Source organism: Lacerta agilis, chromosome 17 (assembly GCF_009819535.1).
Source record: "Lacerta agilis isolate rLacAgi1 chromosome 17, rLacAgi1.pri, whole genome shotgun sequence".
NCBI lineage: Eukaryota > Metazoa > Chordata > Lepidosauria > Squamata > Lacertidae > Lacerta > Lacerta agilis.
The window spans coordinates 36912470-36936692 of NC_046328.1; the positions used below are offsets into that span (position 1 = coordinate 36912470).

Here is a 24223-nt window from a genome sequence, read left to right on the forward strand (position 1 = left end):
ATATTTCAAAAAGTGAAAACCCGGACACAAAAGTTGAGTTTTTTTGTTTTGTTTTCTGAGAATTGCAAAATCTCAAAATAGAGGACATTACAGCGATTTGCATCCGGACATTGTTTCCGGCTGCGTCCGGAAAATTCTGGACATATGTCAACCCTGGGTTTTCCCTGGTCAATGGATGGCCTTTATCACCAGCCTGACAAAACGGGGGGGGGGGGACCTCATTTTCTGTGCCTTGAAATGCCCTGCCCATTTTGGGTGCTGGCTCCACCCATCCCTGGCAGCAACCCCGCCCACCGCAAGCAGGCGGCCCCCAAGAGATCATCCCAGGGGCAATGTGGCCCTCGACCAAAAACATGGTTCTCTCCCCTTGTATTGAGAGGGAGGCTTTCAATTCAACCCCTCTTGGTTAGCCTGGCATTTGGTACGTGGTATTTCACACACACCCCAGATGTGCAACACATTAGATCGGTTTCCTGGCCTGCCTCCCCAGGGTGGTGGCAACCAAGGATGCTCCCATCTTTTTAAGCGTTGCCGCTTTCCCTCTGAAAGAGAGAGATGGAGAACAGCCAGGTCTCTCTCCCACCCCCACCGCCAAACACGCTTCTCTTTTCCCTCTCGCCACCAGATGGCGCTGCCTCCTCAACAGGAACAACACAGAACAAGGTCTCAGCGGGGGAAACATACACAGAAAGTCTTTGGAATAGCCTTGACCGTAGACGCCGTCCTTTGCCCGGGAGACATCTTCCTCGCTCTCCGCCGTCCCGGTTTTCGCTGTAACCCTCCTTTTAGGTCGCAAAAAGGTTTGCTCTCGTTTAGGATCCGGCTAGTTTTTGCCGCGAGGTCAGATCCAGAGAGGAATGAAACCGTAAAGTCGTATCCCACCCCCCAATGGCCCCATCCTGGGTTTTTCCCCCACTTAGCGCATTGGCCAAGCGCCCTTCCACCGTTTTGTCTCCTGGCCAAGCGCCATCCTGCCATCTTTGGTGTAACGGAGGGTCGGGGTGGGGGACGTGGGGCCCTGGAAGGTGCAAAAGGGAACGGCGCAAGGCCTGTTACGCTTTGGTGCAGGTGACGGCCGAGGAGGGGTTGGTGGCGTGGCCCCCCGAGGATGGGGAGCGGCCCTCCTCCATCCACTTGTCCAGGCTGCGCCTCCGGGCGTTCATGAAGAAGTTGCTGACAGTGGACAGCTCCAGGCCCAGCTGCTGGGCGATGGTGATCTGAAGGTCTTTGGAAGGGCGCTGGTTCTCGTGAAAGATGGCATGGAGCGTGCGGCGCTGGATGTCCGTGAAGACCAGGCGGTGTCGCTTAGGGAGGTGGTTTCGGTCGGCTTTGCCTTGATCTTGCTCTTTCCTTTTGCAGGCTGGTGGTAGGCAGCAGAGAAAGAGAAGAAAAGAGAAAATGAGAAGGTGTTCGTGACGCACCGCAGGTAGAGGGAGCCGCCTTATGCTGGGCCAGATCATTGGGTCCTTTAGCTCAATGTGGCTATTGAGGCCTTTTTTGGCCTCCCCCACCCATGCAGCCCTTCCCCAAACCAGGTAAGTGAGGTGCTGGGCTTTGGAAAGATGGCGCGATGGTTCTGGCAGGGTCCTAGAGTCCTCCCAACTCCTTCCCAAAGCCTGCTTAGCGCTTTCCCAGTTTTGGGAAGGAAGTGGAGGGGCTCGAGGACCCTGCCAGAGCCTTGCGCAGGGCTGGATCAAGACCTTCAGAGGCCCTAAGCACTTAAAGGATTTTGGTGGTACCTTTTACCACATGTGGCGGAAACTGTAAAGGAATTCTGGGAAATGATATATAAAGAATTGGGGGGGTAGTTTAAAATAAGCCTATTTGATAGGAATTGTAGGTGCAGAGATACTGAAGGAACAGAAAAGACTGTTTGTGTATGCCACAACAGCTGCAAGGATGTTGTTTGCCCAGAGTTGGAAAGATGATAAAGTCCCTACCAGAGTGGGCTGGCAGATTAAACTATTGGATTATGCAGATATGGCAAGAATGACTGGGGAAATCAGAAACCGGGAGGATGAAAACTTCAACGAAGAATGGGAGGAATTTATATTATATTTGACAGACCACTGTAAACATTTGAACTCTTTGGCAGGTCTTAAATAACTCTTGTAATGTTACATAAACTTTGGATACAATGGAGGACTGAAAAATTAGGAGGATTTATAGCAGGTATTGCCAAAGCTTTTGAATTATGGTGCTGGAGGAGACTCTTGAGAGTCCCATGGACTGCAAGAAGATCAAACCTCTCCATTCTAAAGGAAATCAGCCCTGAGTGCTCACTGGAAGGACAGATCCTGAAGCTGAGGCTCTAATACTTTGGCCACCTCATGAGAAGAGAAGACTCCCTGGAAAAGACCCTGATGTTGGGAAAGATGGAGGGCACAAGGAGAAGGGGACGACAGAGGATGAGATGGTTGGACAGTGTTCTCGAAGCGACTGGCATGAGTCTGACCAAACTGCGGGAGGCAGTGGAAGACAGGAGGGCCTGGCGTGCTCTGGTCCATGGGGTCACGAAGAGGCGGACACAACTAAACGACTAAACAACAACAACAACAATAGGCAAACTCGGCCCTCCAGATGTTTTGGGACTACAACTCCCATCATCCCTGACCACTGGTCCTGTTAGCTAGGGATGATGGGAGTTGCAGTCCCAAAACATCAGGAGGGCCGAGTTTGCCTATGCCTGATTTATAGTGTGCAGTTGAAAAGGTTGGCCAAAGAACCCATGGAGGCGAGGAGGGAAGTCTAGAGATTCAGAAGAACCTTGTGTGATTTTTATTATTTGTGATTTTGAGTGCGAATGAATGCGCAGGACCAAATAAAAATCATTTTAAAAATAAATAAATAAAAGTTTTTGGTGGCCCGATATATATCTAATTCAAAACAGAAACAATAATGAACCGTAAGCTAAAATTTTATTTTTCGAAATGATACGAAACCTACAGCGAGATGGAAAATAATGTTTCGTTTTGTATACTTCCACTTTATTTTCATCTGAAAAAAGTTTCTCCTACTTTTTCGAATTGCAAAGCCTTAGATCCTCGAAACTAATCTTACGTAGCACACCTGCGTCTATATTTAGCAGAGAAAAGGCATCCGGCCTGACTTTCTGCATGGCTATTCTGTTGGGGTTTTTGATATACTTCGGCTGAGAAAATGAACACTCAGCTGAGCAATTTGTGACCATGAATGTTAAAAATCTGGCAACGGAAAGTTTAATGGTTAATTCAGCCCTGGCCTCGTGCTGCTTTCCCAAAGCCCAGTGCCTTGCTTATTCCCAAAGGCAGAACGAGGACTGGTGTGTGTGTGTGTGTGTGTGTGTGTGTGTGTGTGTAATTTTGGCCTCCCTCCCTCCCTGTGCAGCTAGGCAGTGTGCAGCTCGTGGGTTCCAGGTCAAAGTACTTTTGCCACCCAATTGGTATGAAAAGTTGGACCTCCCTGATTTGCCTCAATACTGTCTACACTGACCGGCAGCGTTGTAGACAGGGAGTCCCACCAACCCCCCTTCCTGGACATGCCTTTTCGGGGATTAAACTCTTCTGCATGCAAAGCAGGTGCTCTGTTCCTGAGCTACAGTCGTACCCTTAAAAAGAATCCCAAGTTTCTAGTACTCATGGTTCTGAGGGAAATGCTGAGAAATAGTCATATAGGAAGCTGTCTTATACTGAGTCAGACCTTTGAGCCATTTAGCCCTGTATTGTTTACATGGCCTGGCTGTGGCTCTTGGGGTTTGAAATAGAAGTGTATCCAAACCCTGCCTAAAGATGCCTTTTCAGATTGTTCCCTTAAAAATTCAGTTAGATGGATTTGGTTCTGTGTACGGCACCTTATTACTACGTCCCTCTTTAAACCAGCCTTTCCCCCCTTTTGAAGCAAAGGGGCAAACACTTTTAAAGTTTTGCTTTTAAAGGGGATGATGACCTCAAAAGAATGTGGCTCCGTTGTTTTTAATGCCTCTGTTTAATTGCATGGATTGGGGGGGGGGGGAGAGGAGGAAATTTAATGCCAAATCAATAGCTCTGGTGACTGAAGTCTTCCGTCTCCATCCCTCACTAAAAAAAACCTCGGCTCCCTTCCATATAGCTTTCCCCCTCGAAGAAAACCCTGCTCGGTTTCTGTCCTGAGTGTGCCTCCCGGTAATGTAGGACTTCCTGGGTTTCTTCTGTGCCGGAAGCTTCCGGAGTGGTCAAGGGTGGTGGGGAAACTTCCTCTTCTCTCCCGCCCCTCACCCCAAAATAAATCACCCAAAGGGTGCACACGTTTGTGCAATTGGGGTGGTTTATTCTGAGCGCAAAGCGAGGTGATCTCCGCAGGTGGCGAATCTCTGCCAAAATGGCAGGCGGTGTTTTGACGGGGCACCGTTAACAGGCAACCATGCAATTGCTGAAGAACATAAGAAGAGTCCGGCTGGATCAGGCCAGGGGCCCATCCAGTCCAGCATCCTGTTTTCACAATGACCATAAATGCCCCAAAGAACCTAGAAATCTGGGTAGACTCCCTCTGGACCTGGAGGTTCCATAAGAACGTGAGAAAAGCCCGGCTGCCGGATCAGGCCAAAGGGAGGGGGCCTGTTTAGTTCGGCATCCTGTTCTCACACTGGTCAACCAGATGCCCCAAAGGGAAACCAGCAAGCAGGATCCGAGCACAAGAGCTCTCTCTTCTCCTACAGTTCTGGTAAAGCCATCCTGGCCAGAAGCTCTTCCTCCCTCCATGAACTGGTCTAATTTTTCAATTTCAGTTTCTCAATTTAAGTGCAGATCTCCACGTTTTCATATGGGTTTGCAACAACAACAAAAAGTTAAGTCCTCGTGAAAATTCATTCCATCAGTGCAAATTTCTCTTGATAGACAGATATTTGTATACAATTTTGCCTAATGGATGTACCTGCGCAAGCAATTTTGTCTAACACAATGCATTTGTGGATGTCATTTTCCCTAACGTCTTTCGGGGGGCACACATCCCCTAGCATGTGCATTCCTGAACCTATCACTTAGCTGGAGGAGGGCTCAATATCGTTAGGAGATAATTTTGGAGGGTGGCTGTGTTTGGATTTTTGGTATCGTTTCGCCAAGTGAGAATAAGGCAGATCTGCCTTTCGCTGTGACCTGAACTGAATTTCTCCACCATTCCTAACCTGAGGTAGGAAGGATGCCAACCTGGGAAGCTTGGAGGAGGAAAGGAGGAATTGTGGGACATTGAGGGGGAAAAGAGCAGAGGCGCTCCCTAGTGCTAGAGGCTGGTGGGTATATGGAGGAGAGGTTTAAGCTCCATCCCTTGAGCTTGTGAAGGTGAAGCATCTCCCCTCACCGCCAGTGTCTGGCAGTGTTCTTCAATCTTGGGTCCCCAGACGTTGTTGGACTACAAAACCCATCACGTTGGTCATGGATTATGGGAGTTGTAGTCCAAAGACATCGGTGGTGGGGTCCCAATGTTGAAGAACAGTGGTGGATGTATGGCGTTCTTCTTGTAAGAAAACACTGTCCCTTGTTGTACTTGATTCCATGGGATGAGACCCTCTTTTAACCTGTAAAAGGTAAAGGTAAAGGGACCCCTGACCATTAGGTCCAGTCACAGACGACTCAGGTTGCGGCGCTTATCTCGCTCTATAGGCCAAGGGAGCCGGCGTTTGTCTGCAGACAGCTTCCGGGTCATGTGGCCAGCATGACTAAGCCGCTTCTGGCGAACCAGAGCAGCGCATGGAAACGCCGTTTACCTTCCCTCCGGAGTGGTACCTATTTATCTACTTGCATTGACGTGCTTTCGAACTGCTAGGTTGGCAGGAGCTAGGTCCAAGCAACGGGAGCTCACACTGTCATGGGGAATCAAACCGCCGACCTTCCAATCGGCAAGCCCTAGGCTCTGTGGTTTAGACTACAGCACCACCCGCGTCCCGCCTTTAACTTGTAGCTTTGTGCAAATAGGGTTGCCAATTATTTTCCGGCCCCTTGGACAGTTAGTGGGTCTGTTAACATCCATAAAGCCCATACACTAACAACTTCCAGATTGTGGCAGACTATGCTCTCCAACAATGCAACTAGGTTAAAAAAAAATATATATATAATTGCTGGGGGGGGGGGTAAATGGGGAGGGGGGCAAGCCGCCTCCTGGCCCCTTGTCAACCGAGCACTGCCAACTTATCTCGCTGCCGTGAAAAGTTTCGGCCTGCCAAATTCTGTGAAAAGCACAAGAGCGTCCAGACCCTTATTTTCCTGATCAGTTGGCAATCCCTTGCCTGCACCCCCCTGTGGCATCTCTCGACAGCTGCCAGAAATGTACGTAAAATGGAGGTGATGCACACACGAAAAGGAAAAGGGTGAGAGAGTGAAACGGCAGTGCTAGCAGCCACCCAGGTCCATCATAATATTAAAACAAGATGTAATTTTGCAAAGCTAAGACATTATTAAGCAACCTGGCAAAGGGTCTCCATTAACATTTAATGGGCTAAGATTTTACGGCCCTGTATTAAAACCTTGCAGGTTTTCTTATTTCTAAATGAGTCTTTTATTTTAATTAACAATCTGCAGGAGAACTTTTCGGGATGGCTTGAGGGCGATGGCTTTGGCAGGAGGGTTTTCGGGTGGGTAGGAAATGTGTGTGTGTGTGTGATAGTACAGATTTCTGTCCCAACTTTATCCCAGTGTCAATGTTTACATCTGAAAGCGAAAGCAAAACCATTTCACTTGGTGGCTCGACCAAAGGCCGGAAGTTAGATTTTTGTACAGCGTCTAGCACACCATTAATCTGTTTTTCTATATCCAATTGTATCCTGTATGTCTTTACTAAGGGAAGTGCCTGGCATTGCTTGGGAATCCCAAGAAACCAACAAAACCAGGGCAGTTTTGCAGTCGGTGGTAAGAATTGGGGCAGCTTGGAAAGGTTCTGTCTGCCATCTTGATTCAAAATGCCGTCCAATTGTATCCAAACATAGACGAAAACCTTCTCCTTGGTGTCAGGAGCCCATCTATGTCAACAGTACTGAGCTAGATGGACCAGGAATCTAAGGTGGCATAAAGCAGCTAGCTTTCTATGTTTCATTTTGAGGCAGCCCTTGAGGACTAGAATCTTGCTTTGCTGTTCAAGGGAGGGCCGTTGCTCAGTCTAACAGCCACTTTGTGCTGCCTGCCAGTGTTGACAATACTGAGCTAGATGGACCAAGGACCTGACCTGGCATATAGTGCCTCCTTATCTTCCTTTGCTTTTGTCGTTAATTATGTCTAATTTTTTAAATACCATGTTACATTTTCCCTCTCATTTTTTTTTTAAAGCTGCTTTGGGTCTTTTATTTCTTATTCTTTAATTGTGCTCCAAATAATGAACCAAATAAAAAGAAAATAAAACTCACTAGCAATGGGAGCAAAAAACACCATACAATTAACTTTTTTAAAAAATAGTCTTGAATCATTTACAGCTTTGCTTGCCTGCCTGATGGCCTTTGTTGTGGTCTTGCGCTGGTTTTTTCGGGGGGGAGGAATGTTTGTGGTTTACTTTTTCCTGCTTTCTAAATATTTTATTATATGTTAAGTGTACGACGCAATTGGGATCCCCCTCGCTGCCTCGCCCACCTCCTTATAAAAGTGTCCAAAAAATAAATAAATACTTTAAACGGGACAAATGCAAATCAAATTGCAGCTGTGGCAGGTACCAGGGCAGAGGTAGACGGACGAAATTAGGAAAAGGCGGGTTATAAAACATTGATAACAGATGTCAAATTAAGTTCTGCAAACCCACCGAAATCTACGAAACTAAGCTAACGTTGATGAATTTCAGCAGATCTCCTCTGAAGAGAACGGGCATTGGCTAGGAGCCAGTCACGAGTTTACACCTCCGTATTATATCCGAATCGTATGCCGTCCCACAAGACCCTCTCCTACCCCTTACAGTCGGCATGCAAATATATTTCAAATCGGGTCAATTAAAAAAACAAAACAGCAGAGATGGGACATTCCCAGATCAGAGGTGCCAGAGCGAGAAAGAGGGGAGGGAAGAAATGAAATATAATAATAATAATAATAATAATAATAATAATAATAATAATAATAATAATAATAATTCTTTTGGCCCGAGGTGGCGAGGCTTTTCATTCCATTTCAAAATTTTTTAGGAAGCCCTAATCTGTATGGCGTATCAGCCTTGCGGCCGTGAAACGTGACATGTTGCCTTCACTCTCCCGTCTTCCTCCTTCCCTCTCCAGATCTTCCCTGAGTGGGCTCAGCTCCCCCCCCCCACCTCCGCCCCCTGCCTCTGCACTGCCTGCACGCTGATAGAAAATATTGATCAGATCCAAGCTACGCCAGCTGCAAAGACCAGCCAGTTTTGCATTAACCCTTGCTGGGAGGGAACGGCGGCACGGCCACGCCGAGGAAAAGGGGGACGGGGACCCCATCCCCTCGCCCTTTGGGAAACACGGAGTGGGGGGGTGGGTGCCCATTATTTCAGGGGACAGCTAGCAAAGCCACTGAGGGAGGAAAAGGTTCATACAGAACATAATAGTGTCAAGCCTGTGGCCCATCGAGTCCAGAATCCTGCTCTCACGGGGGCCAAGCAGATGCCCCAAATGGGGAGCCCCCAAGCGAGATCTGAGCACAAGAGCTGTTCTCCCCCCCTGTGGTTTCCAGCAACTGACATTCAGAAGCAACTATGGAGGCCAGGCAGAACCATCATGGCTAGTTATAATCCACGTTACTCATCCGTGAATGCGCCCGATCCTCTTTTAAGTGATTTCCACACAGTTCAACTGCACATTGCACAAACAAGTTATTTCTTTCCTCTGTCCTGTTCGGCTTCGTTGTCTGTCCCCCGGTTCCCAGAGTTGCGAGAGAGGGAGAAAAAGTTCTCCCCTGAGTAGTAGTGAAATGTTTGCCTTTTTAAAACCATCTGCCGATGGATGGGCTAGGCAGAAAATATCCAGGGTCGCAGAAGCAAGCGCACAGGTTAGGGGGGGAAGCAGGACCAGAGGAAACTCCACATAAGCTTGCGCCAGGTGAATCTGGAGCAGGCCTTGCGTCCGACGTCGGTGTGGGAAACGGACAAGCAGGGTTGTCCGGAAACTGACAGGCCAGGCATGCTGGAGACATGGATCTCTGATTGTTTGGCCTCCGCTTTTTTGGAGGCGATGCCTGTGTCTGGATGGAGAGGGCCCCCCCCAAGAATCCTGGGAACTGTAGTTTGCTCAGGGTGTGGAGGGCTGTTAGGAGACTTATTTCCCCTCACACAGAGTGACAGGTTGATCTTTAAACCACTTTGGGAATTGTAGCTCTGCGAGGAGGACAGGGTGGTCTCACAACTCTCGGCACCCTTAAACTACAGCTCCCAGGATTCTTTGAGGGAGGGAAGCCATGACTGCTAAAGTGGCGTGATGCTGCTCTAAGCGGATCGTGAAGATGGGGCCTGAATTTTGCAGCAATGCAGCCGCACACTTGGACCCCATCTGCTCATGCGGCAATTTGTGTGACACCGCGTGAAGATTGTCCGTTTCGGTTCTCCCACTTTCTCATTTCCCCCCAATATTAAATCCAGCTCTCCACATTTTGCAGCGATTTGCGGATTTATTTTTAATCCTCGTGAGAATTCACCAGCACTTGTGTGCGAATTCCTTCTAACGAACACATCTTCGCATGAAGTTTTGACTAATGTACACATTTTTCCATCTTCCCCCAATATAACGAATATATCCACGTTCTTTTCACTTATACCCTCGTTTGTTTGCCCACTTTGCCCGAATAGATGCATTTTTGCTTGGAGAGCAGCGCTGGAGAATTCGGATAAGTGTGAATTTTGACAGGTGGCTGTGTTCTGGTCTGCACATTGTTTGCAAAAGTACAGCTTTGGTAGAATCGGCTTTTAATGAGTACTGAGTCAAATTTCTCTCCCCATCCCCATCATGATGACTCTGGTAGAAATTTAAAAATAGCCAACAATCCCCTTTGTGGCTGCCAAGTGATCAGCCACCTGCCCATCCAGCTCAGATTATTCTTCCTTTAAAAAAAAAAATTACACTTTCCCCATTGAATGTGGTTTGTATCACTTAAACTTTCTCCAAGCAGATGGAACAGAGTGTCCAGGCCTCTAAATGCCAGAGCCATGCACGTTTTTTGGAGGGGCAGCGGAGGGGGTTATAAAATATTCTAGTGAGAGATTTACAGCAACAGAGATGGAAAACTCTGTGCCCCCTCCCCTGTTGTTGGACTACAACCAGCAAAGCCCGAGTCTGTTAATTTCAGTTTCTATTCATTTGTCCTTTGTCCCTTTTAAAGTTCAGATCTCCATTCCTGCAACTTTTTTTTTGCAGATTTCTTTAAAAAGGTCCTTACAAAAATCCACCAGTGTTTTCATTTCTCCTAACGAGCCTGTTTTCGTATGCCATTTTTGCCAAATACGGATGCTTTTGCAAGCGATTTCCCCCTAGCTGATGCATTTTTTTTGCATGCTGTTTTCACAAATATATCTGCATTTTGAAACACGCTCTGCCCCCCCCCCCACGTATGCATCCTCCTACACATTATTTGGTTGCAGAACCACATCACAAAATTCAGAGTGGGGTGGCCATCAAAGGATCGTTATGTTTCAATATGCACGTCAGTGTGATTTAGGGAGATTTGCTTTAAAATCTGAACCAAATTTCTCCCGCATCCATTAACCCCAACTCTCATTTGCCCTGGGTGGAAATTAGAGTCCAACAACTTCAGGAGAGCCACAGATCTGTCTGTCCATCCCAACAACCATTGTGTCTAACTGGAGTTGGGAAAATCCAGAAATTTAATCTCTCTCTCTCCCCCCCCCCTTCCCCCAAACAAAAACACGCACATTTTGGGCACAGGGTTAAAACCAAGAAGGGGCAATTTTGGTCCAATCAAAACGGGGGCGGGGGGAAATCAATGTTTTGCTTTGCAGAACAAAACACCCTGGGGAACGGAGCAGAGGGGATTCTGGGGGACAACACCGCTTGCTAGCTTGTGACTGTGTCTGCCGCAGAAAATAAAATCAATGACTTCCCCTTATATGAAGTCCCTCAGTAGGTCGAGGGCAGGGAGGGGGCAGAATAGAACGGTTTGCCTTCCCCTACCGCCTCACTCCAAACAGCTGCTTGATTCTGTGTGGAGGGGGGGGGACAGGAGATTGCCCAGACTTTTTAACCGAGCTTTTTGCACACACCCTGGACAATGGGAAATGCTTCTGCGGCCACCATGATATTAATAGCCAATCGCCGTGCTGTTGGGCTCTTGACAACATGGCCGACCCGTCAGGAAAACGTCCCCGAATCTTGACATTCACGCTTGCCTGCGCTAATATGTTCAAGAGCTCCATCATGTCACAGCAGGCCTGGCCCAACTGAACCGGATGTGCAGAATCCAAATGGTCCTACCCCCCACCCCAATCACCACTGCTTATTAGGACAGGGCCCGATCCAACACTGACTGCCACTCCATTTAAAACACATCCTCGCTGCCCCCTCTAATAATCTATCGACGAAATCCTGAGAACTTGGCGTGGTGAAATGGATTGATTAAAGCTTAAAGAGAGCTGTGCTTGTGCCTGTTTACTCAGGAGTAAGCCCCAACTGAGTTTATTGGAGTTTAATTCTAAGGAAGCGTGCCCAGAACCGTTCTTGGCTGGTTTTTGTGAAAAGTCGGGCCAAGTGTTAAGAGCACACCTGCTTTTGATTTCGGGGCAATGATTTTGAGGCTGCTGGTGTCGCTACAAAGGGGGACATCTTAAAAATCGTTAAAGGGAGCCTTTCTCTTCTAAAAAAGCAATGGGTGGCTTCTTCTTTTTTATTAAAAAAAAGCAAATTGTACTTTTAAGATTTAGCTCAAACTCTCTGCTTTGAACAAAGGAAGCGTTAAGCTGTGCGTGTTTAGCTTTTAGAGAGCCATGGGGAGAGCTGTGATTAAAAATAAAATAGAAATAAGTAAGCCACCAATCCGGAGGTTTGGGGGGGGAAGCACAGGTTTTAAAACTTTACGTTAAAACTGAGTCAGTCTTGTGGTTAAAAGGAGGTCAATCAATGGACTAAAATTTAAGTAGATTCGTTGACCATTCGTAAAACAAGAACAGTTAAAAAGTGTGTGTTTTGCTTGCAGTATGTGTGTGTGCATGCTTAAAAATTACTTCTCTACACAAATGTTCTCATTGCTTCCTTTGACACTTGTGCTCGCATTACAAGCTCCCATTTGTAAAATTAAAAAGCATGTTCTTCTACCTCTTCATACCACTGGCATTGTCATCCAGCCAGTCCTAGAAAACAGGCTTTGCCTGAGGTGGGAACGGACAAATCAGTAATTTTTTATATTTTTCTTACTTAATTTGTTTCAGTTTCCAGCATTTCCACATCTGTTTGCAATAAACAAATGGGGGGGAAACCCTGCTAAAAAATTGTCAAGTGCTTTAGTGCAGATTTCTCCCAATCCCCCCTGCCTTTTTGCAAGCAAATAATTTTCTATGTTCCCCTGCCACTAATATAGTTCAGGGCACACACACAACTCTGTTTGGGGGTAGGAGAACTGCCTTGCAAAATTCAGAGAAGTGCAAATTTCAAAGCACTGATATGTTTTGGTTTGTGCGTTGTTTTGGAAAGCGCAAGCCAATGTCTCTCTCCCCACCGTCCCTGCCTGAGAGGAAGACCTAGTGGTGGGACTTGCTTGTAAGTCGCAGCTCGCACAGCACAGAGGCAGGGCTGGTTTTTAAAGGAGGGGTAAATGATCTCCTCCCCAAATCAACGGGAGGCACCGGGACAGGATCGTTCCTCGTGCAGCTTCGCTGTGGGTTCTCCCTCCCTCCGAGGAAAGCCCACTTCAAAACGCTGCCTTGGAACTTCCTGCTGCTTCGGGGAAGAGACACAATGCGTCCTCCTTCGCTGGCTCGCTTGGGCCCCCTTGGACATCCCAGCGCGTGACCGTCCTTCTGATGGATCCATCACCCTGTGACAGCTTCATTAGCTCCTAACAAGCCAGCGGTTGCTCTCTGCCGGCGCAGGTGATGAGGCCTCTTGCTCTGCCAGGGAAATGGCACTTGCGCAGGGGGAACGGAGCGTGGAGACACCCAGGGTGCCAGGGAGGGTCACTGAGGGATGCCGTTGAGGGGGGGGGGGAATGGCGGCCTGGTGTTTAAAAATCTGGTTGCTGAAAGGAGATGTGCCAGCATCAAGCAGGAATGAAAAGCTGCTGTGTTTGTTGTCTTTAAAAAGTCTAAATGCACCCGGTGTTTGGAAAGAGACAGGCTGGCTGGAAGCATGGCTGCAGCAGTTAGAGGGTCAGCTTGGGTCTGGGGAGACCAGAGTTCAAATTTTCATTTGGCCTTGGTTGACCTTGAACCAGTCAATCTCGTATGAGCAGAAGAAGAGCCCAGCTTGCTGGATCAGACCACTGGGCCATCCTGTTCACACAGCGGCCGACCAGGTGCTCACAAGCAGGTTTGGAGCCCAGGAGCCAGCTCTCTCCCCTCTTGTGGCTTCCAGCAACTGGTCATCACGAGCATTGTTGCCTCTGACTGTGGAGTCAGAGCACAGACATCATCATGGCTGGTAGCCAGGGACAGCCTTTATAAATCCGTCTAATCTTTTTTTTTTAAAGCCATCTAGGTCAGTGGCCTTCCTGTGGCAGTGAGTTCCACAGCCCAGGAGTCCTTTTCTAGTAGGCACTCTGCCTCAGCCTAACCTTGCAGGGTTGTCACGAGGATAAATTAAGCACCCCGAGGACAGAAATGCCCAAAATATGCCGGAAAAATTGGGTGTTGGAGAGGAATAAAGCTAGGCCATGTGTTCTGATTTACCACAGACATTTGCTGTCCCCATTTTGCCTCTCAAGATTCTGAGGACTTATTTATTTATTTATAACGAACAACGAGACTTGTCAATCAGGTTTCAGCCTCAACTCTGGGCCCTTTGAAGCTGGTTTTCTTGGTTAGGGGAAAGGATGCGAATGAATGGGTGCAACTAGGGTGCTGCACAGAAATTGTGAGGCCTTGTCACTGCACACCCAGTGAATCATAGAATAGAATCCTAGAGTTGGAAGAGACCCCAAGGGCCATCCAGTCCAACCCCCTGCCAAGCAGGAAACACCATCAAAGTGGCAGCAGGAAAGGTATGCTTTTGTACTGTCAGATTTAACAGACTTTTGGGCCTGTGTGTGTGTGTGTGTGTGTAATATCAAAAGCACAAACACTCTTCCAGCTTGGAAATCTGCCCACATTAGGCATTGTACATCAAATGTGCAAAGTTAATTCCTAATCTGTGCTGGGGAGAGGAGAGATAGACACTTTAAGCGGTGATCCACAGTGAGGAGGGTTATTTATTTCCCATCTTATTTTTTTTCCAAATCTATGCAAAGTTGGAGGCTGTGCCATGAATGGGCACCAGTGGTAGGGACCTGCACTCTGCACATGCTCTGAAAAGCCATCTCCTGTCTAAATCACATATGGCAGTCTCCAGGACTATGGCACCGTGTGGCCATTAGAAACCTGGCGTTTTTGAAGCGCTAACCAGCCTTTGGGATTCAGGATTAAGCTAAGGATAAACGTAAGCCGTTCGATTTTCTAACACGCTTTCAAACGAGCAGTTGGAGTTTACAAGAGGCTGGCGGTTACGGGCATGTGGTGTGAGCCAAACACTGTTCACACCTTGGTTGAACCAGAAACCGCAGTCTGTGCCCGGGAATAACATCGCTATCTGTAACAGGATAATATAGGAACCTTGTCTGATCGTTTTCAGCATCCGTATTGGAGGGAATTCAATATGTCTAGCCGAGCAAAGTTACATGACAGCCAAATATTTGTTGCATAGACTATGTGAGCTTTTAACAAAATGGCACCAGTAGTTGGGAATACCCCTCCCACTTAAATCAGACAGCTACCTGCGGTGCTGACCATTTTGTCACCCACTGAAAATGTATTTTGATTTATAGAATCGTAGAATTGTAGCGCTGGAGGGGATCCCAAGGACAGAAGCAGATTATGGGGAGCACAACCCGTTCGGTTGACCGCACTGGGCACAGAGCCTCAGGGGCACTGCGGTGGGTGCCCAAACTATGATTTGGAATGGAGTGTGAGAGGTGGGGGACTGAATTTTGCAGTCACACAGGGCGCTGCTGAAATTTGAGACCCAAGGTCTGCCACGGCCAAGGGTCCAGCCTTCTGCAGTGCAGAAATGACAGCTAAAGACAGTGTTGGCAAAACTATAACCTGTCAGCGAGTTTAATTCTATCTGTTTACGAACACCATCAAAGCCAAGCTTCTCTGACTTGAAACGGGGGTTTATTTGAGAGTAGCTGGTGGTCTTCTTGGTGCTGTTGGGCAACCTTTTGCAGTTCTATTAGCTATTGTTTGGAATTCTTGCTGAGTTTCATCGCATGTGTTTTCCCCCCTGATGCATTTAGTTGTTTTGAATTTTTGCTTTAAAATATTATTTCTTTCTTTTGCATTTTGTTAGCTGCCCGGGGTTGTTGTTTTGGCAAGATAACGCAGGATATTCATTTAAAAATCAACAACCACATATATATAAGCAGGAAAATTCTGTTCTATCACCAATGTCTGCTGGAATATCCGGTCACTGTGAATATGTAAGCTTCCCACAGATTAAACTGATTTTATTTTATGGTATGTCTTTGTGTGTGTGTGTGTGTGTGTGTGTGTGTGTGTACTATACACATACTTCATGCACCTCAGAAAAGCTTATGTCATAATCAACAGGAAGCCGTTAAAGACTATCAAAAAACTCTCTTTCTAATAAGAACAATTTTTATAAAGCTCTCAGTCTGGCACCTGCCGCAGACTCTCTTTGCTCCGGCTCCTGAAATTTCACACAAGAACTGCCCTGAATCTCTAGCTTATCTTTACAGCAGTGCAGTGTAGTGGTCAGAGTACCACACTAGAACCGGGAAAATGCAGATTCTAATCTCACACTCAGCACAGGCCCCATCCAGCATCTCTTATCCTTAACCTAGGGGTTTCTAGAGATTTCTTTTTTAAAAAATCATTCAGTAATTTTCTTCGTATTTATGATTTTCTTCATTTTACGATGTTTGTGTAATGGTTTTATTGTACACTGCCATGCTTGCCTTTTTTTATGAGTTGGCGGTTTATAAATAGCCTTATAAATAAGTAAGGAGATGATGGAACAAAACTGCCCACTGCTGTTTCAGAAGCTGAGACCCAGCGGAGAAAGATTTCAGCTCGGCATTAAGAAGGGTAGCATTTGGGACCCAGAGGGCTGGATTCAAAGGGGTCCGCTTCCTGGAAGAATGATTTCAACAAACACCAGAAGAACTTATTGACGCTACAAGCTGTTTGACACGGACAGTGTGGGGCTCTCCTTCGTGGAGTTTCCTGCCTTGTGGCAGGGGGATGAAAACCTACCAAAGTCACACCTTACGAAACAATCCGCCAACACGACCATCCTTTGACGTTTGCGCTTCTCTGAATTTTGTGGGTAAGCGGGGCATTCTAACCTCCAGTTTCCAACAGCTCAGAAGCTGCGCTGCCTCTGACCGCGGCAACAGAGCACAGCCACTGCGGCCAGTAGCCGCCACTAGCCCTATTCTCCTCCGTGAATTTGTCCAGTCCTCTTTTAAATCAGTCCAAGTTGGGGGCCGTAGCTGCCTCCTGTGTCGGAGAGTTCCACAGTTCAACTATGTGATGTGCAAAGAGGCCTTTCCTCTTATCTGTCCTTGATCTGCCAACATTCAGGACCGGTTAAAGATGAGCTAAGTGATCTTGGAAAGGAAAGGAAAGGAAAGGAAAGGACGCCTTTTTTAATTTCCCATCAAGGCAATGCTTAGCCATTATATATCATTTGTGATGGTCAGCAAGAGTGAAGCCTGGGTTTATGGTCATCTTTTGACAGGGCATGCCGCCACGCGGGAAATATTATTAGAATGGCAGTGTCTCAGCATATCTAAGTATAGAGACATTGATTCCTTTGGTCTATCCTTTCCATGGGGGGGGGTGGATGTCTCTCCTCCCTCTCCTTGGGCATGAGCTCATCTGGCGCGCTGGGCAGACCCAGTTCTGGTTCTGGGTCCGCAGGAAAAGAGCATCGAATACCCAAGGTCAGACCCCACCTGGAATCCTGCGTCCCGTTCTGAGCACCACAGTTTTACAAAAGGGCAGCCTGGAATGTGTGCAAAGGAGGGAGACCAAGAGGATTAAGGGCCTGGAAACCAAGCCTGATGAGGAACAGTTGAAGGAGCGGGGTTTGTTTAGCCTGGAAAAGGGGAGACTGAGAGGCAATATGACAGCCATCTCCAAATATCTAAAGGAAGATGGAGAAAGCTTGTTTTCTCCTGCTCAAGAGGTGAGGACCTGAACTGGTGTGTTTAAATTATAAGAAATGAGGTTTTGACTAAACCGTCTGTTTGGCTGTGGAACCGACTCTCCTTCGCCGGAGGTTTTTAAGCAGAGGTTGGGTGGCCATCCGCTGTGATTTGGCATTGCGGGGGGGGGGGGGCTGGACTAGATGAGCCTTGGGGGTCCCTTCCCACCGTAGGGTTCTATTACAAGGAATGTGAATGGGGCAACAACTCTGGTGTGTGTCTTTCGGTGGTGGCACGGGAGTGCCCACGTGCTGCGCCGGGACTTTGGGGACCCGAGTTCAAATCCCCACTCGGCTCTCGCTGCATGTGACCTTGGGGGGCAGCCACTATCTCTCGGCCTGGCCTACCTCGCAGGGTCATGGCGTGAGGATAAAACGGCGAGGGGTGTGGCGGGAGGCAGGAGTGGGCAGGCAGTGCTATAAGGAACCAAGCCAGACGGCAACTGTGAAATACCATGTTCAAGCCCCCATCCAATGGTGGTCTGCATTGTTACAGGTCAGCAAATGTCTCTTGGGCATTCACTAACCCCTGCTACCGTTAGAGGGGGTACATTTGGGCAAGTCCACGGCCTGTCACCTTCCCCCTTTGTCTCCGTATTGCCCCTTGGAGAACTCAGCAGGTAAGAGGAGGATGGCAAGAACTAGGGTGAGTTGATTCCACCTGGCCATTGGCTCTGGCGCCCCCTACTGCCCAGCTCCCTGCTTTCTCCCCTACCACTCTCAATGGGCACCCTCACCTGCTACATTTCTACAGGTACAGGAAACTCCCCATTTGTGGGGATTCGAGTCACGTGCAACCCGGCACATGCGCATCGCTGCAAACCTGGAAGTGGCACTTAAAGAGGCAGAAACACCCCATGCAAAAATGGCGTGAAAACAGTGTCTAGCAATCCCAGGAGCCTTTGCAAGTGCAATCCCAGGAGCCTTTGAGGCCTATGGAGAGTTGGAGTTTGAGAAAGGAGGTTTGGAGGGAGTCAGGTAAGTGCTGCTGGTTTTTAAAAAGGTTTTACCAAGAGTTTCCAGAGGTTTAGAGAGCGTCTGCAGGCTTTTTCAATGGTGCTCCCAATATACGCGATTTCACTCAAATGTACGGTGCCTGGGAATGTAACCCCCATGTAAATGGGGAGTAGCCTGTACCTGTAAATGTTTTTGCCTTGCTTTTTGAACCATGAGGGAGGACCCAAGCCAGTCTCAAGCTCCTAGCAGGAACCCTCCTGAATGAGACAGAAGGCCCTTCAAGTCCATCACCTTTCTTCCCAGCACAGGCCAATCAGATGCTTGTAGGAAGCTTACAAGTGGGGCATTGGGGGGAGGAGGATAGAGGTTATTTGAGGGTAGACTGCCCCTGCACATGGCAGTTCAACTGAGATGTGGACAGACCTGCAGTCATGATTAATATATTTTTAAAATCCCAATTAAAGCCAGCGAAACTTGTGGCCATCATCCTGTTTTCTGGCGCCAAATCCCTCAATCTCACTGTTAGTTGCATGAAGAAGGATGCTACCTTTTTGTCTGTCCTGAAATCTACCAACCATCAGTTTCAGGGGTTGACGCAGAGCTCTAAAATTCTCTGCCCTGCCTTCTGCCTTTTCTACACTACAATACAGTTTTAAAATTTCTATCCTGTCTGCACTTCATCACCGTTTTTTTGTCTCAACTAAAAAGCCCAAAGCTTTCCCCTATAAGGAACTCAGATTTTCCAAACCCAGATGCGTATTGAAACACAGCTGTCTTCCAAAATTCGTACTTTTCTGAATTTTGCAGTGCAAAAAATAATGCATATGCTTGTGTATCTGGTGACGTTTCAGCATGTCAACATTAACTTTCGAATTTTAAATTGGGAAAGTGCAGCTTGCAGGGGATTCCACAACCAACACAATCAGCACCCCTACAATATTTAACACCATGTGCACCCAACTGTGTTTACTCAGCAGAAATTACCCGACGCCACACACCCTGGGTAGTTTTTTATGCTTTACTTTCAACCCTGGGCAAGTCTACTCAGAAGTAAGCCCCCCCCTCCCACTGCCGCTTATGCTACACAGGCCTTATTCCCAGCCAAGATGTGTGAGCAGGATCACAGGCATATTGCAAAACCTTAACCTTGTCTTCTTAGAAGTGAGCCCTACTGAATTCAATGGGGCTTACTCCCAGGTAAATAGGGTTAGGATTGCTACCCAAGCCCTGCAACTGAATTGTAAAATGAAATCTCCTTTTAACACCTTTCTCCAATTTTCTTTCTTTGTTTTATACACACAAAACATCCTACTAAACCCAACAACACCCATAATTTAGATACACTCGGTGGTGGGGGGAATATTTTTATAAAAAGACTATCCATCCCAGTTTGCCCTTGAATCACGAGAGCTAGAGAGACGAAAGAAGAACAGAGCAGCGTGTGTTTAGTGGCAAGGAAATTTTTCGGAGGTGGCAATTCGACGCTTGCAGTAGCATCCAGTAAAGGCCATAGGGAAATATTCAAGGGAGGCTCAGAACAATACAAGGAAAGCAGAAATATAACCACAAAGAATCTGTGGACAGATTTCCTTATTTATTTGGCAATCTTACCCCAACCCCCCAACCCCAGCAAACCACTCTTATAGATATTGGATCCGACTCTATTGCAAAAAGCCTAATCAATAGCCGAGATTCATATTACCCAACAATAATGGATCCGAGAGGGTGATTATTCATTCAGCGCTCCAATATTCAGGACTTAACAGTTTTCAAGAAGTCGCCATAATGGTGACCTTTTGGCTCTTTCCTCTCTCACGCCCCTCTCTTCTTCTTTTTTAATATAAAAAAATAACTGTGAGGGTTTACTTCCACACCCAGCCATCTCCATCTGCCTTTCTGTGATCATACGAGTGAATGACGGTTTGCAAGGGGTGGGGGGAAATACCGCTGAGCTGCAGCCCAGCACCTAAACACCCACACAGAGGCATTTTGCAGGCCCCAGCGAAGCCCGGTGTTGGGGTCAGCCTCAAAAGCACTGGCTGAGGAGGGAGCGCAGGGTTCGATCTCCTTGCCACCGTCGTGGACTTCCGTTGGGTTTGCCCATGGCGGTGTGCGGATCGTTGCTCAGTGGGGCTCAGAGTCCCACTGTCCTCCATGGCCATTGGCCATGCTTGCAGGGGCAGATGGGAGTTGTAGTTCAGCAACATCTGGAAGGCCAGAGGTGTCGTGTCCATCCCCCTCCCCCCCCAGTCTGGAGTTTGGCGATATCCCAGGGGCCTGACGAACCTGGTGGCTTGAAGGTTCAGGCTGGCGCCAAAAGACTTTGACTCCATCTTTTCACCTCGGCTACCCATCCCAACCTGTGGCCTGGAAGACTGGACGCAAGATTCCCAAATGCCCCCAGTAACCCAGGTCGGGAGCTCTCCTTCCAAGCCCAGTCCTGTCTCTCAAAATAGGCCCAGTGTAAGAATATCAGGAGAGACCTGCTGGATCTGGCCAAAGAGGGGCCCCTTTGCTCCAGCATCTTCTTCCCTCAATGGCTAATGCCCCTGTTAACATACGAATCTAGCTAGACTGCCTCTGGACCTGGAGGTTCCACAAGGACATCAGGAGAGCCTGGATGCTGGATGAGGCCAAAGGGGTCCCGTCTAGCCCAGCACCCTGATGTTCCAACTGGAAGCCCCAAAGCACGACCTGAGTGCTTGCGATTCGCAGCAACGGGCCTTATCCAAATTTCAGCAGTGCCCTGTGCAACACCAAAATTCGGTGCACGTCCCTGCCTCTCAACTTCCATTCCAAGTCATTGTCGCGGTGCCCTCTCGGCTCGGCACCCAGTGAACAGGAACCAGTCAGACTCCCCGAAACCTGCCTCCGTTGTTTGAGCACGCAGCTGCTGTGGCTGGTAGCCACCGATAGCCCAATCCTCCTTCCTGAATTTGCCTAATCCTCTTTCAAAGGTGGGTGGCCATAGCTGCCTCCTGTGGGGGTGAGATCCACAGTTTAACTGTGTGCTGTGTGATGAAGAAGTCCTTCCTTTCGTCCCCAAGTCCTGGGCTGGACAAGGTGTTCCTCCTTTGACGTGACCCTCGGCAGGTCTGCTGTCTCAGCAGCCGGGCCTACAGAGTTCAGCGAGGCTTGACTCCCTAGCAAGGGCCTTCATAGAGCAGTCGGGGGCGGCCCATCCCATTACGCCACCTGAGGCAAGATGGGAATGTGCCGTCTCCTGCCTACCCCCCGACTGCCGCCACCGCGCCCCACGGCATCCACCGCACGCTGGAACACAACCCTGTCGCCAAATTCAGCGAGGGAGAGCACTGAGCAAGGCTATGCCCCGTGTCTTCTCCACCTTAGGGGTGGGTGAAACTCAGTGAAGAGGTGGTTTCTGCCGCCGGCGGAAGCAGACGATGTGCTGCCTCTTGCACTTCCTCAGCCTGAGGCCACTGCTTCACCCTGCCTAATGGGTGGTCTGGCTCTGATAGCAGCACTTCCCAAAGTGGGTGGTGCCACTGGGGGGCGGCAGGGGACGGGATTCCCTAGTGGGGAGCTAAGGCGCAAGGGGGAGGCAGCGGCTGCAGGAGACGCCGACGACCAACAGACTTTGGAAAGCTGATAGCACTGGATCCAGTTCATTCGCTCTGCTCAGTTAATTAAACCAAATAGTTTTGGTTGGCTTTCGAATAAATGTGCAATTAATTGTTCCTCTTTTGAACTCCCTCGGGAGGTGGTGGACTCTCCTTCCTTGGAGGTTTTTAAGCAGAGGCTGGATGGCCATCCGTCAGGGATGCTTTCGCTGAAATTCCTGCATTGCAGGGGGTTGGACTAGATGACCCTCGGGGGTCCCTCAGGGCTGCCAACTTGCATTTAAAAAATGGGGGGGGGCAGGTAAGCCCCACCCCACATAACCGATCACAAGATTATGAATGACACACCATTTGAATGGCAATGTGCATTAACTTGGAGGGGGGGGCTGGCTCCCTCAAATATATTATTGGGGTGGGAGGGTGGGAGGGACTTCAGCCCCCTAGGAATTGGCTCCTATGCTCCCAACTCTACAATTCTGTGAGTCAATGAATTTTATTGTGCTCTCATCTTCCTTTGTGGGTCATGCAAACCGCTGTTCTGAAGAATGCTTTTATTGGGGTAGCAGACACAGGGGACGAGCTTGTGGAACCGAGGGGGCAGTGGCCCCGAAAAGGTTGCGAACCCCTAATATACAGGGTTGCCACGTCTGTCGAAGACCTTGAGGGGGGCGGAAACAGCCCCTCCTCACTTCCCTGCATTGTTCCAGCCTTGCTTACTCCCCTTGCTTGCAGCTGGGGGGTGGGGTGGGGGTGGGGGTGGGGGTCAAAAATTATCTTACCTTCTAACCTTAAAGCTGCCATCCTCTGGAACTCGGGCTCCTGCAGCCACCTCCACATCCTCTTGAAGGTCTCCCGCCCGGACTTGAGCTTGCTCCAGGGCTTGGGGTTCCTCAGGAGGTCGGAGAGGGTGCCCTGCGAGCGGCAGAGGACCCTCTCGGCGAAGATGGCTTGGGGGATGCTGTAGCGCTTCAGCTCGGCGATGATTCTCTGAGCCACCTCCTTGGTGTTGATCTCCTCCAGCTGGCTGGAGAGGACAGTGGTCTGGGTGGCGATGGGCGGGTTGGGCCGGGCGTTCATCTCCGCCCGGGGGTGTCCGTAGGGGGTTTGGCCCATGGCGCTGGGCGAGGCCATGGTGGAGTTCTGGGAGGGGGACATCTCCCGGGGGAAGTGCTGCTCCATCCGGCCAAACATGGCGGCCGAGTGCGCCTCGAAGCTGTTGCCCAGCACCATCTTCTCGTTGCCCAGGGGGCCGGAGGAGTGGCCTGCATAGTTGTGCATGGGGCCCAGCTGCGGGCTGGGCAGGGAGGACAGGCTCTGCCCCATGCCGATGTCCTTGGGGTAGGGGCTGTAGAAGTTCCCCCCGGCGCCCAGGCCCCGGTCTTCCCGCATGAGGGTGAAGCTGCCAATGACGTTCCCCATGGGGAGGCACTGGTGGTGGTGGTGGTGGTGGTGGAACTTCTCGTGTAGCGGCTGCAGAGGCGTCAGAGTGGTGTAGCTGTTCCCCGCCCCGGCGGAGGGCGACTCCCCGCCAAAGCCCAGCCCCGGGTGCAAGGTGGTGGCCAGGGCATGCTCCGCCCGGTGGTACTCGCTGCCCTCCAGGACGGAGGCCACCAGGGACGGCCTCTGCAGGGCCGAGTGCAGGGCCCGGCTGTCGCTGTGCATCAGCTCCTGCTCCTGAATGGACATGTCTCCGCCGTTCTCCAAGCTCAGCTGGACGTTCATGGTGCAAGACCCCTGGCCCTAGGCCATCATCTTCCCATCTGTTGGGCAAACCGGGTCTAAAATCTCCAGCTCACGGGGGCTCCGGGAGGATGGGAGCTGCAGGCTCTGGAAGGTGGTGGTCGGTGGGTGGTTGGTTGGTTGGTTGGAGAAGACCAAGGTGGTGTTTCTTACCGTCCTTGAGAACCTTCAGTGGGACAGAAGAGCATCAAAACATACAAAAGAGCCTGGCTCCTGGATCAGGCTCAAAAGCTCACCTAGCTCAGCATCTAGACTAGGTGGGCCTTTGAGGAATCTAGATAGACTGCCTCTGGACCTGGAGGTTCCATAAGAGTGTAAGAAAAGCCCTGTTGAATGAAGCGGCAAGGTCCAGATCCTGGTTATTTCAGTAGCCAAAAGCCCCCCAAAATCTAGCTCAGGCATAGGCAACCTTGGGCCGCCAAATGTTTTTGGACTACAACTCTCATGATCCCTAGCTAACAGGACTAGTGGTCAGGGATGATGAGAACTGTAGTCCCAAAACATCTGGTGGGCCAAGGTTGCTATGCCTGATCTAGTTAGACTGCCTCTGGACCTGGAGGTTCCATAAGAACACTGGAAGAGCCTGCCTGCTGGATCGGGCCAAAGCAAAGCCAATCTCGCCCAGCCTATCAGTGGCCAA

General features: G+C 49.2%; 1 protein-coding gene across 1 annotated transcript; it reads right to left on the reverse strand.

The window, feature by feature from the left end:
- Window positions 1-1051: 1051 nt before the first annotated feature.
- On the reverse strand, window positions 1052-23628 carry LOC117061794 (hepatocyte nuclear factor 6-like). The gene is made up of 2 exons (XM_033174765.1): window positions 22623-23628; window positions 1052-1360 (listed from the first exon to the last, which is right to left on the reverse strand). Exons 1-2 carry the CDS (start codon window positions 23563-23565, stop codon window positions 1053-1055), a joined length of 1251 nt encoding a protein of 416 aa, XP_033030656.1. The 5' UTR covers window positions 23566-23628; the 3' UTR covers window position 1052.
- Window positions 23629-24223: the final 595 nt, after the last annotated feature.

What these genes read in the sequence shown, in the direction of transcription:
- LOC117061794 (XM_033174765.1), bottom strand. Translation starts at nt 23,565, where the DNA reads ATGAACGTCCAGCTGAGCTTGGAGAACGGCGGAGACATGTCCATTCAG. An exon ending in GGCAGCTTTAAGGTTAGAAG is followed by an intron (nt 1,361 to 22,622) that starts GTAAGATAATTT and finishes GCCTACCACCAG; the next exon opens with CCTGCAAAAGGAAAGAGCAA.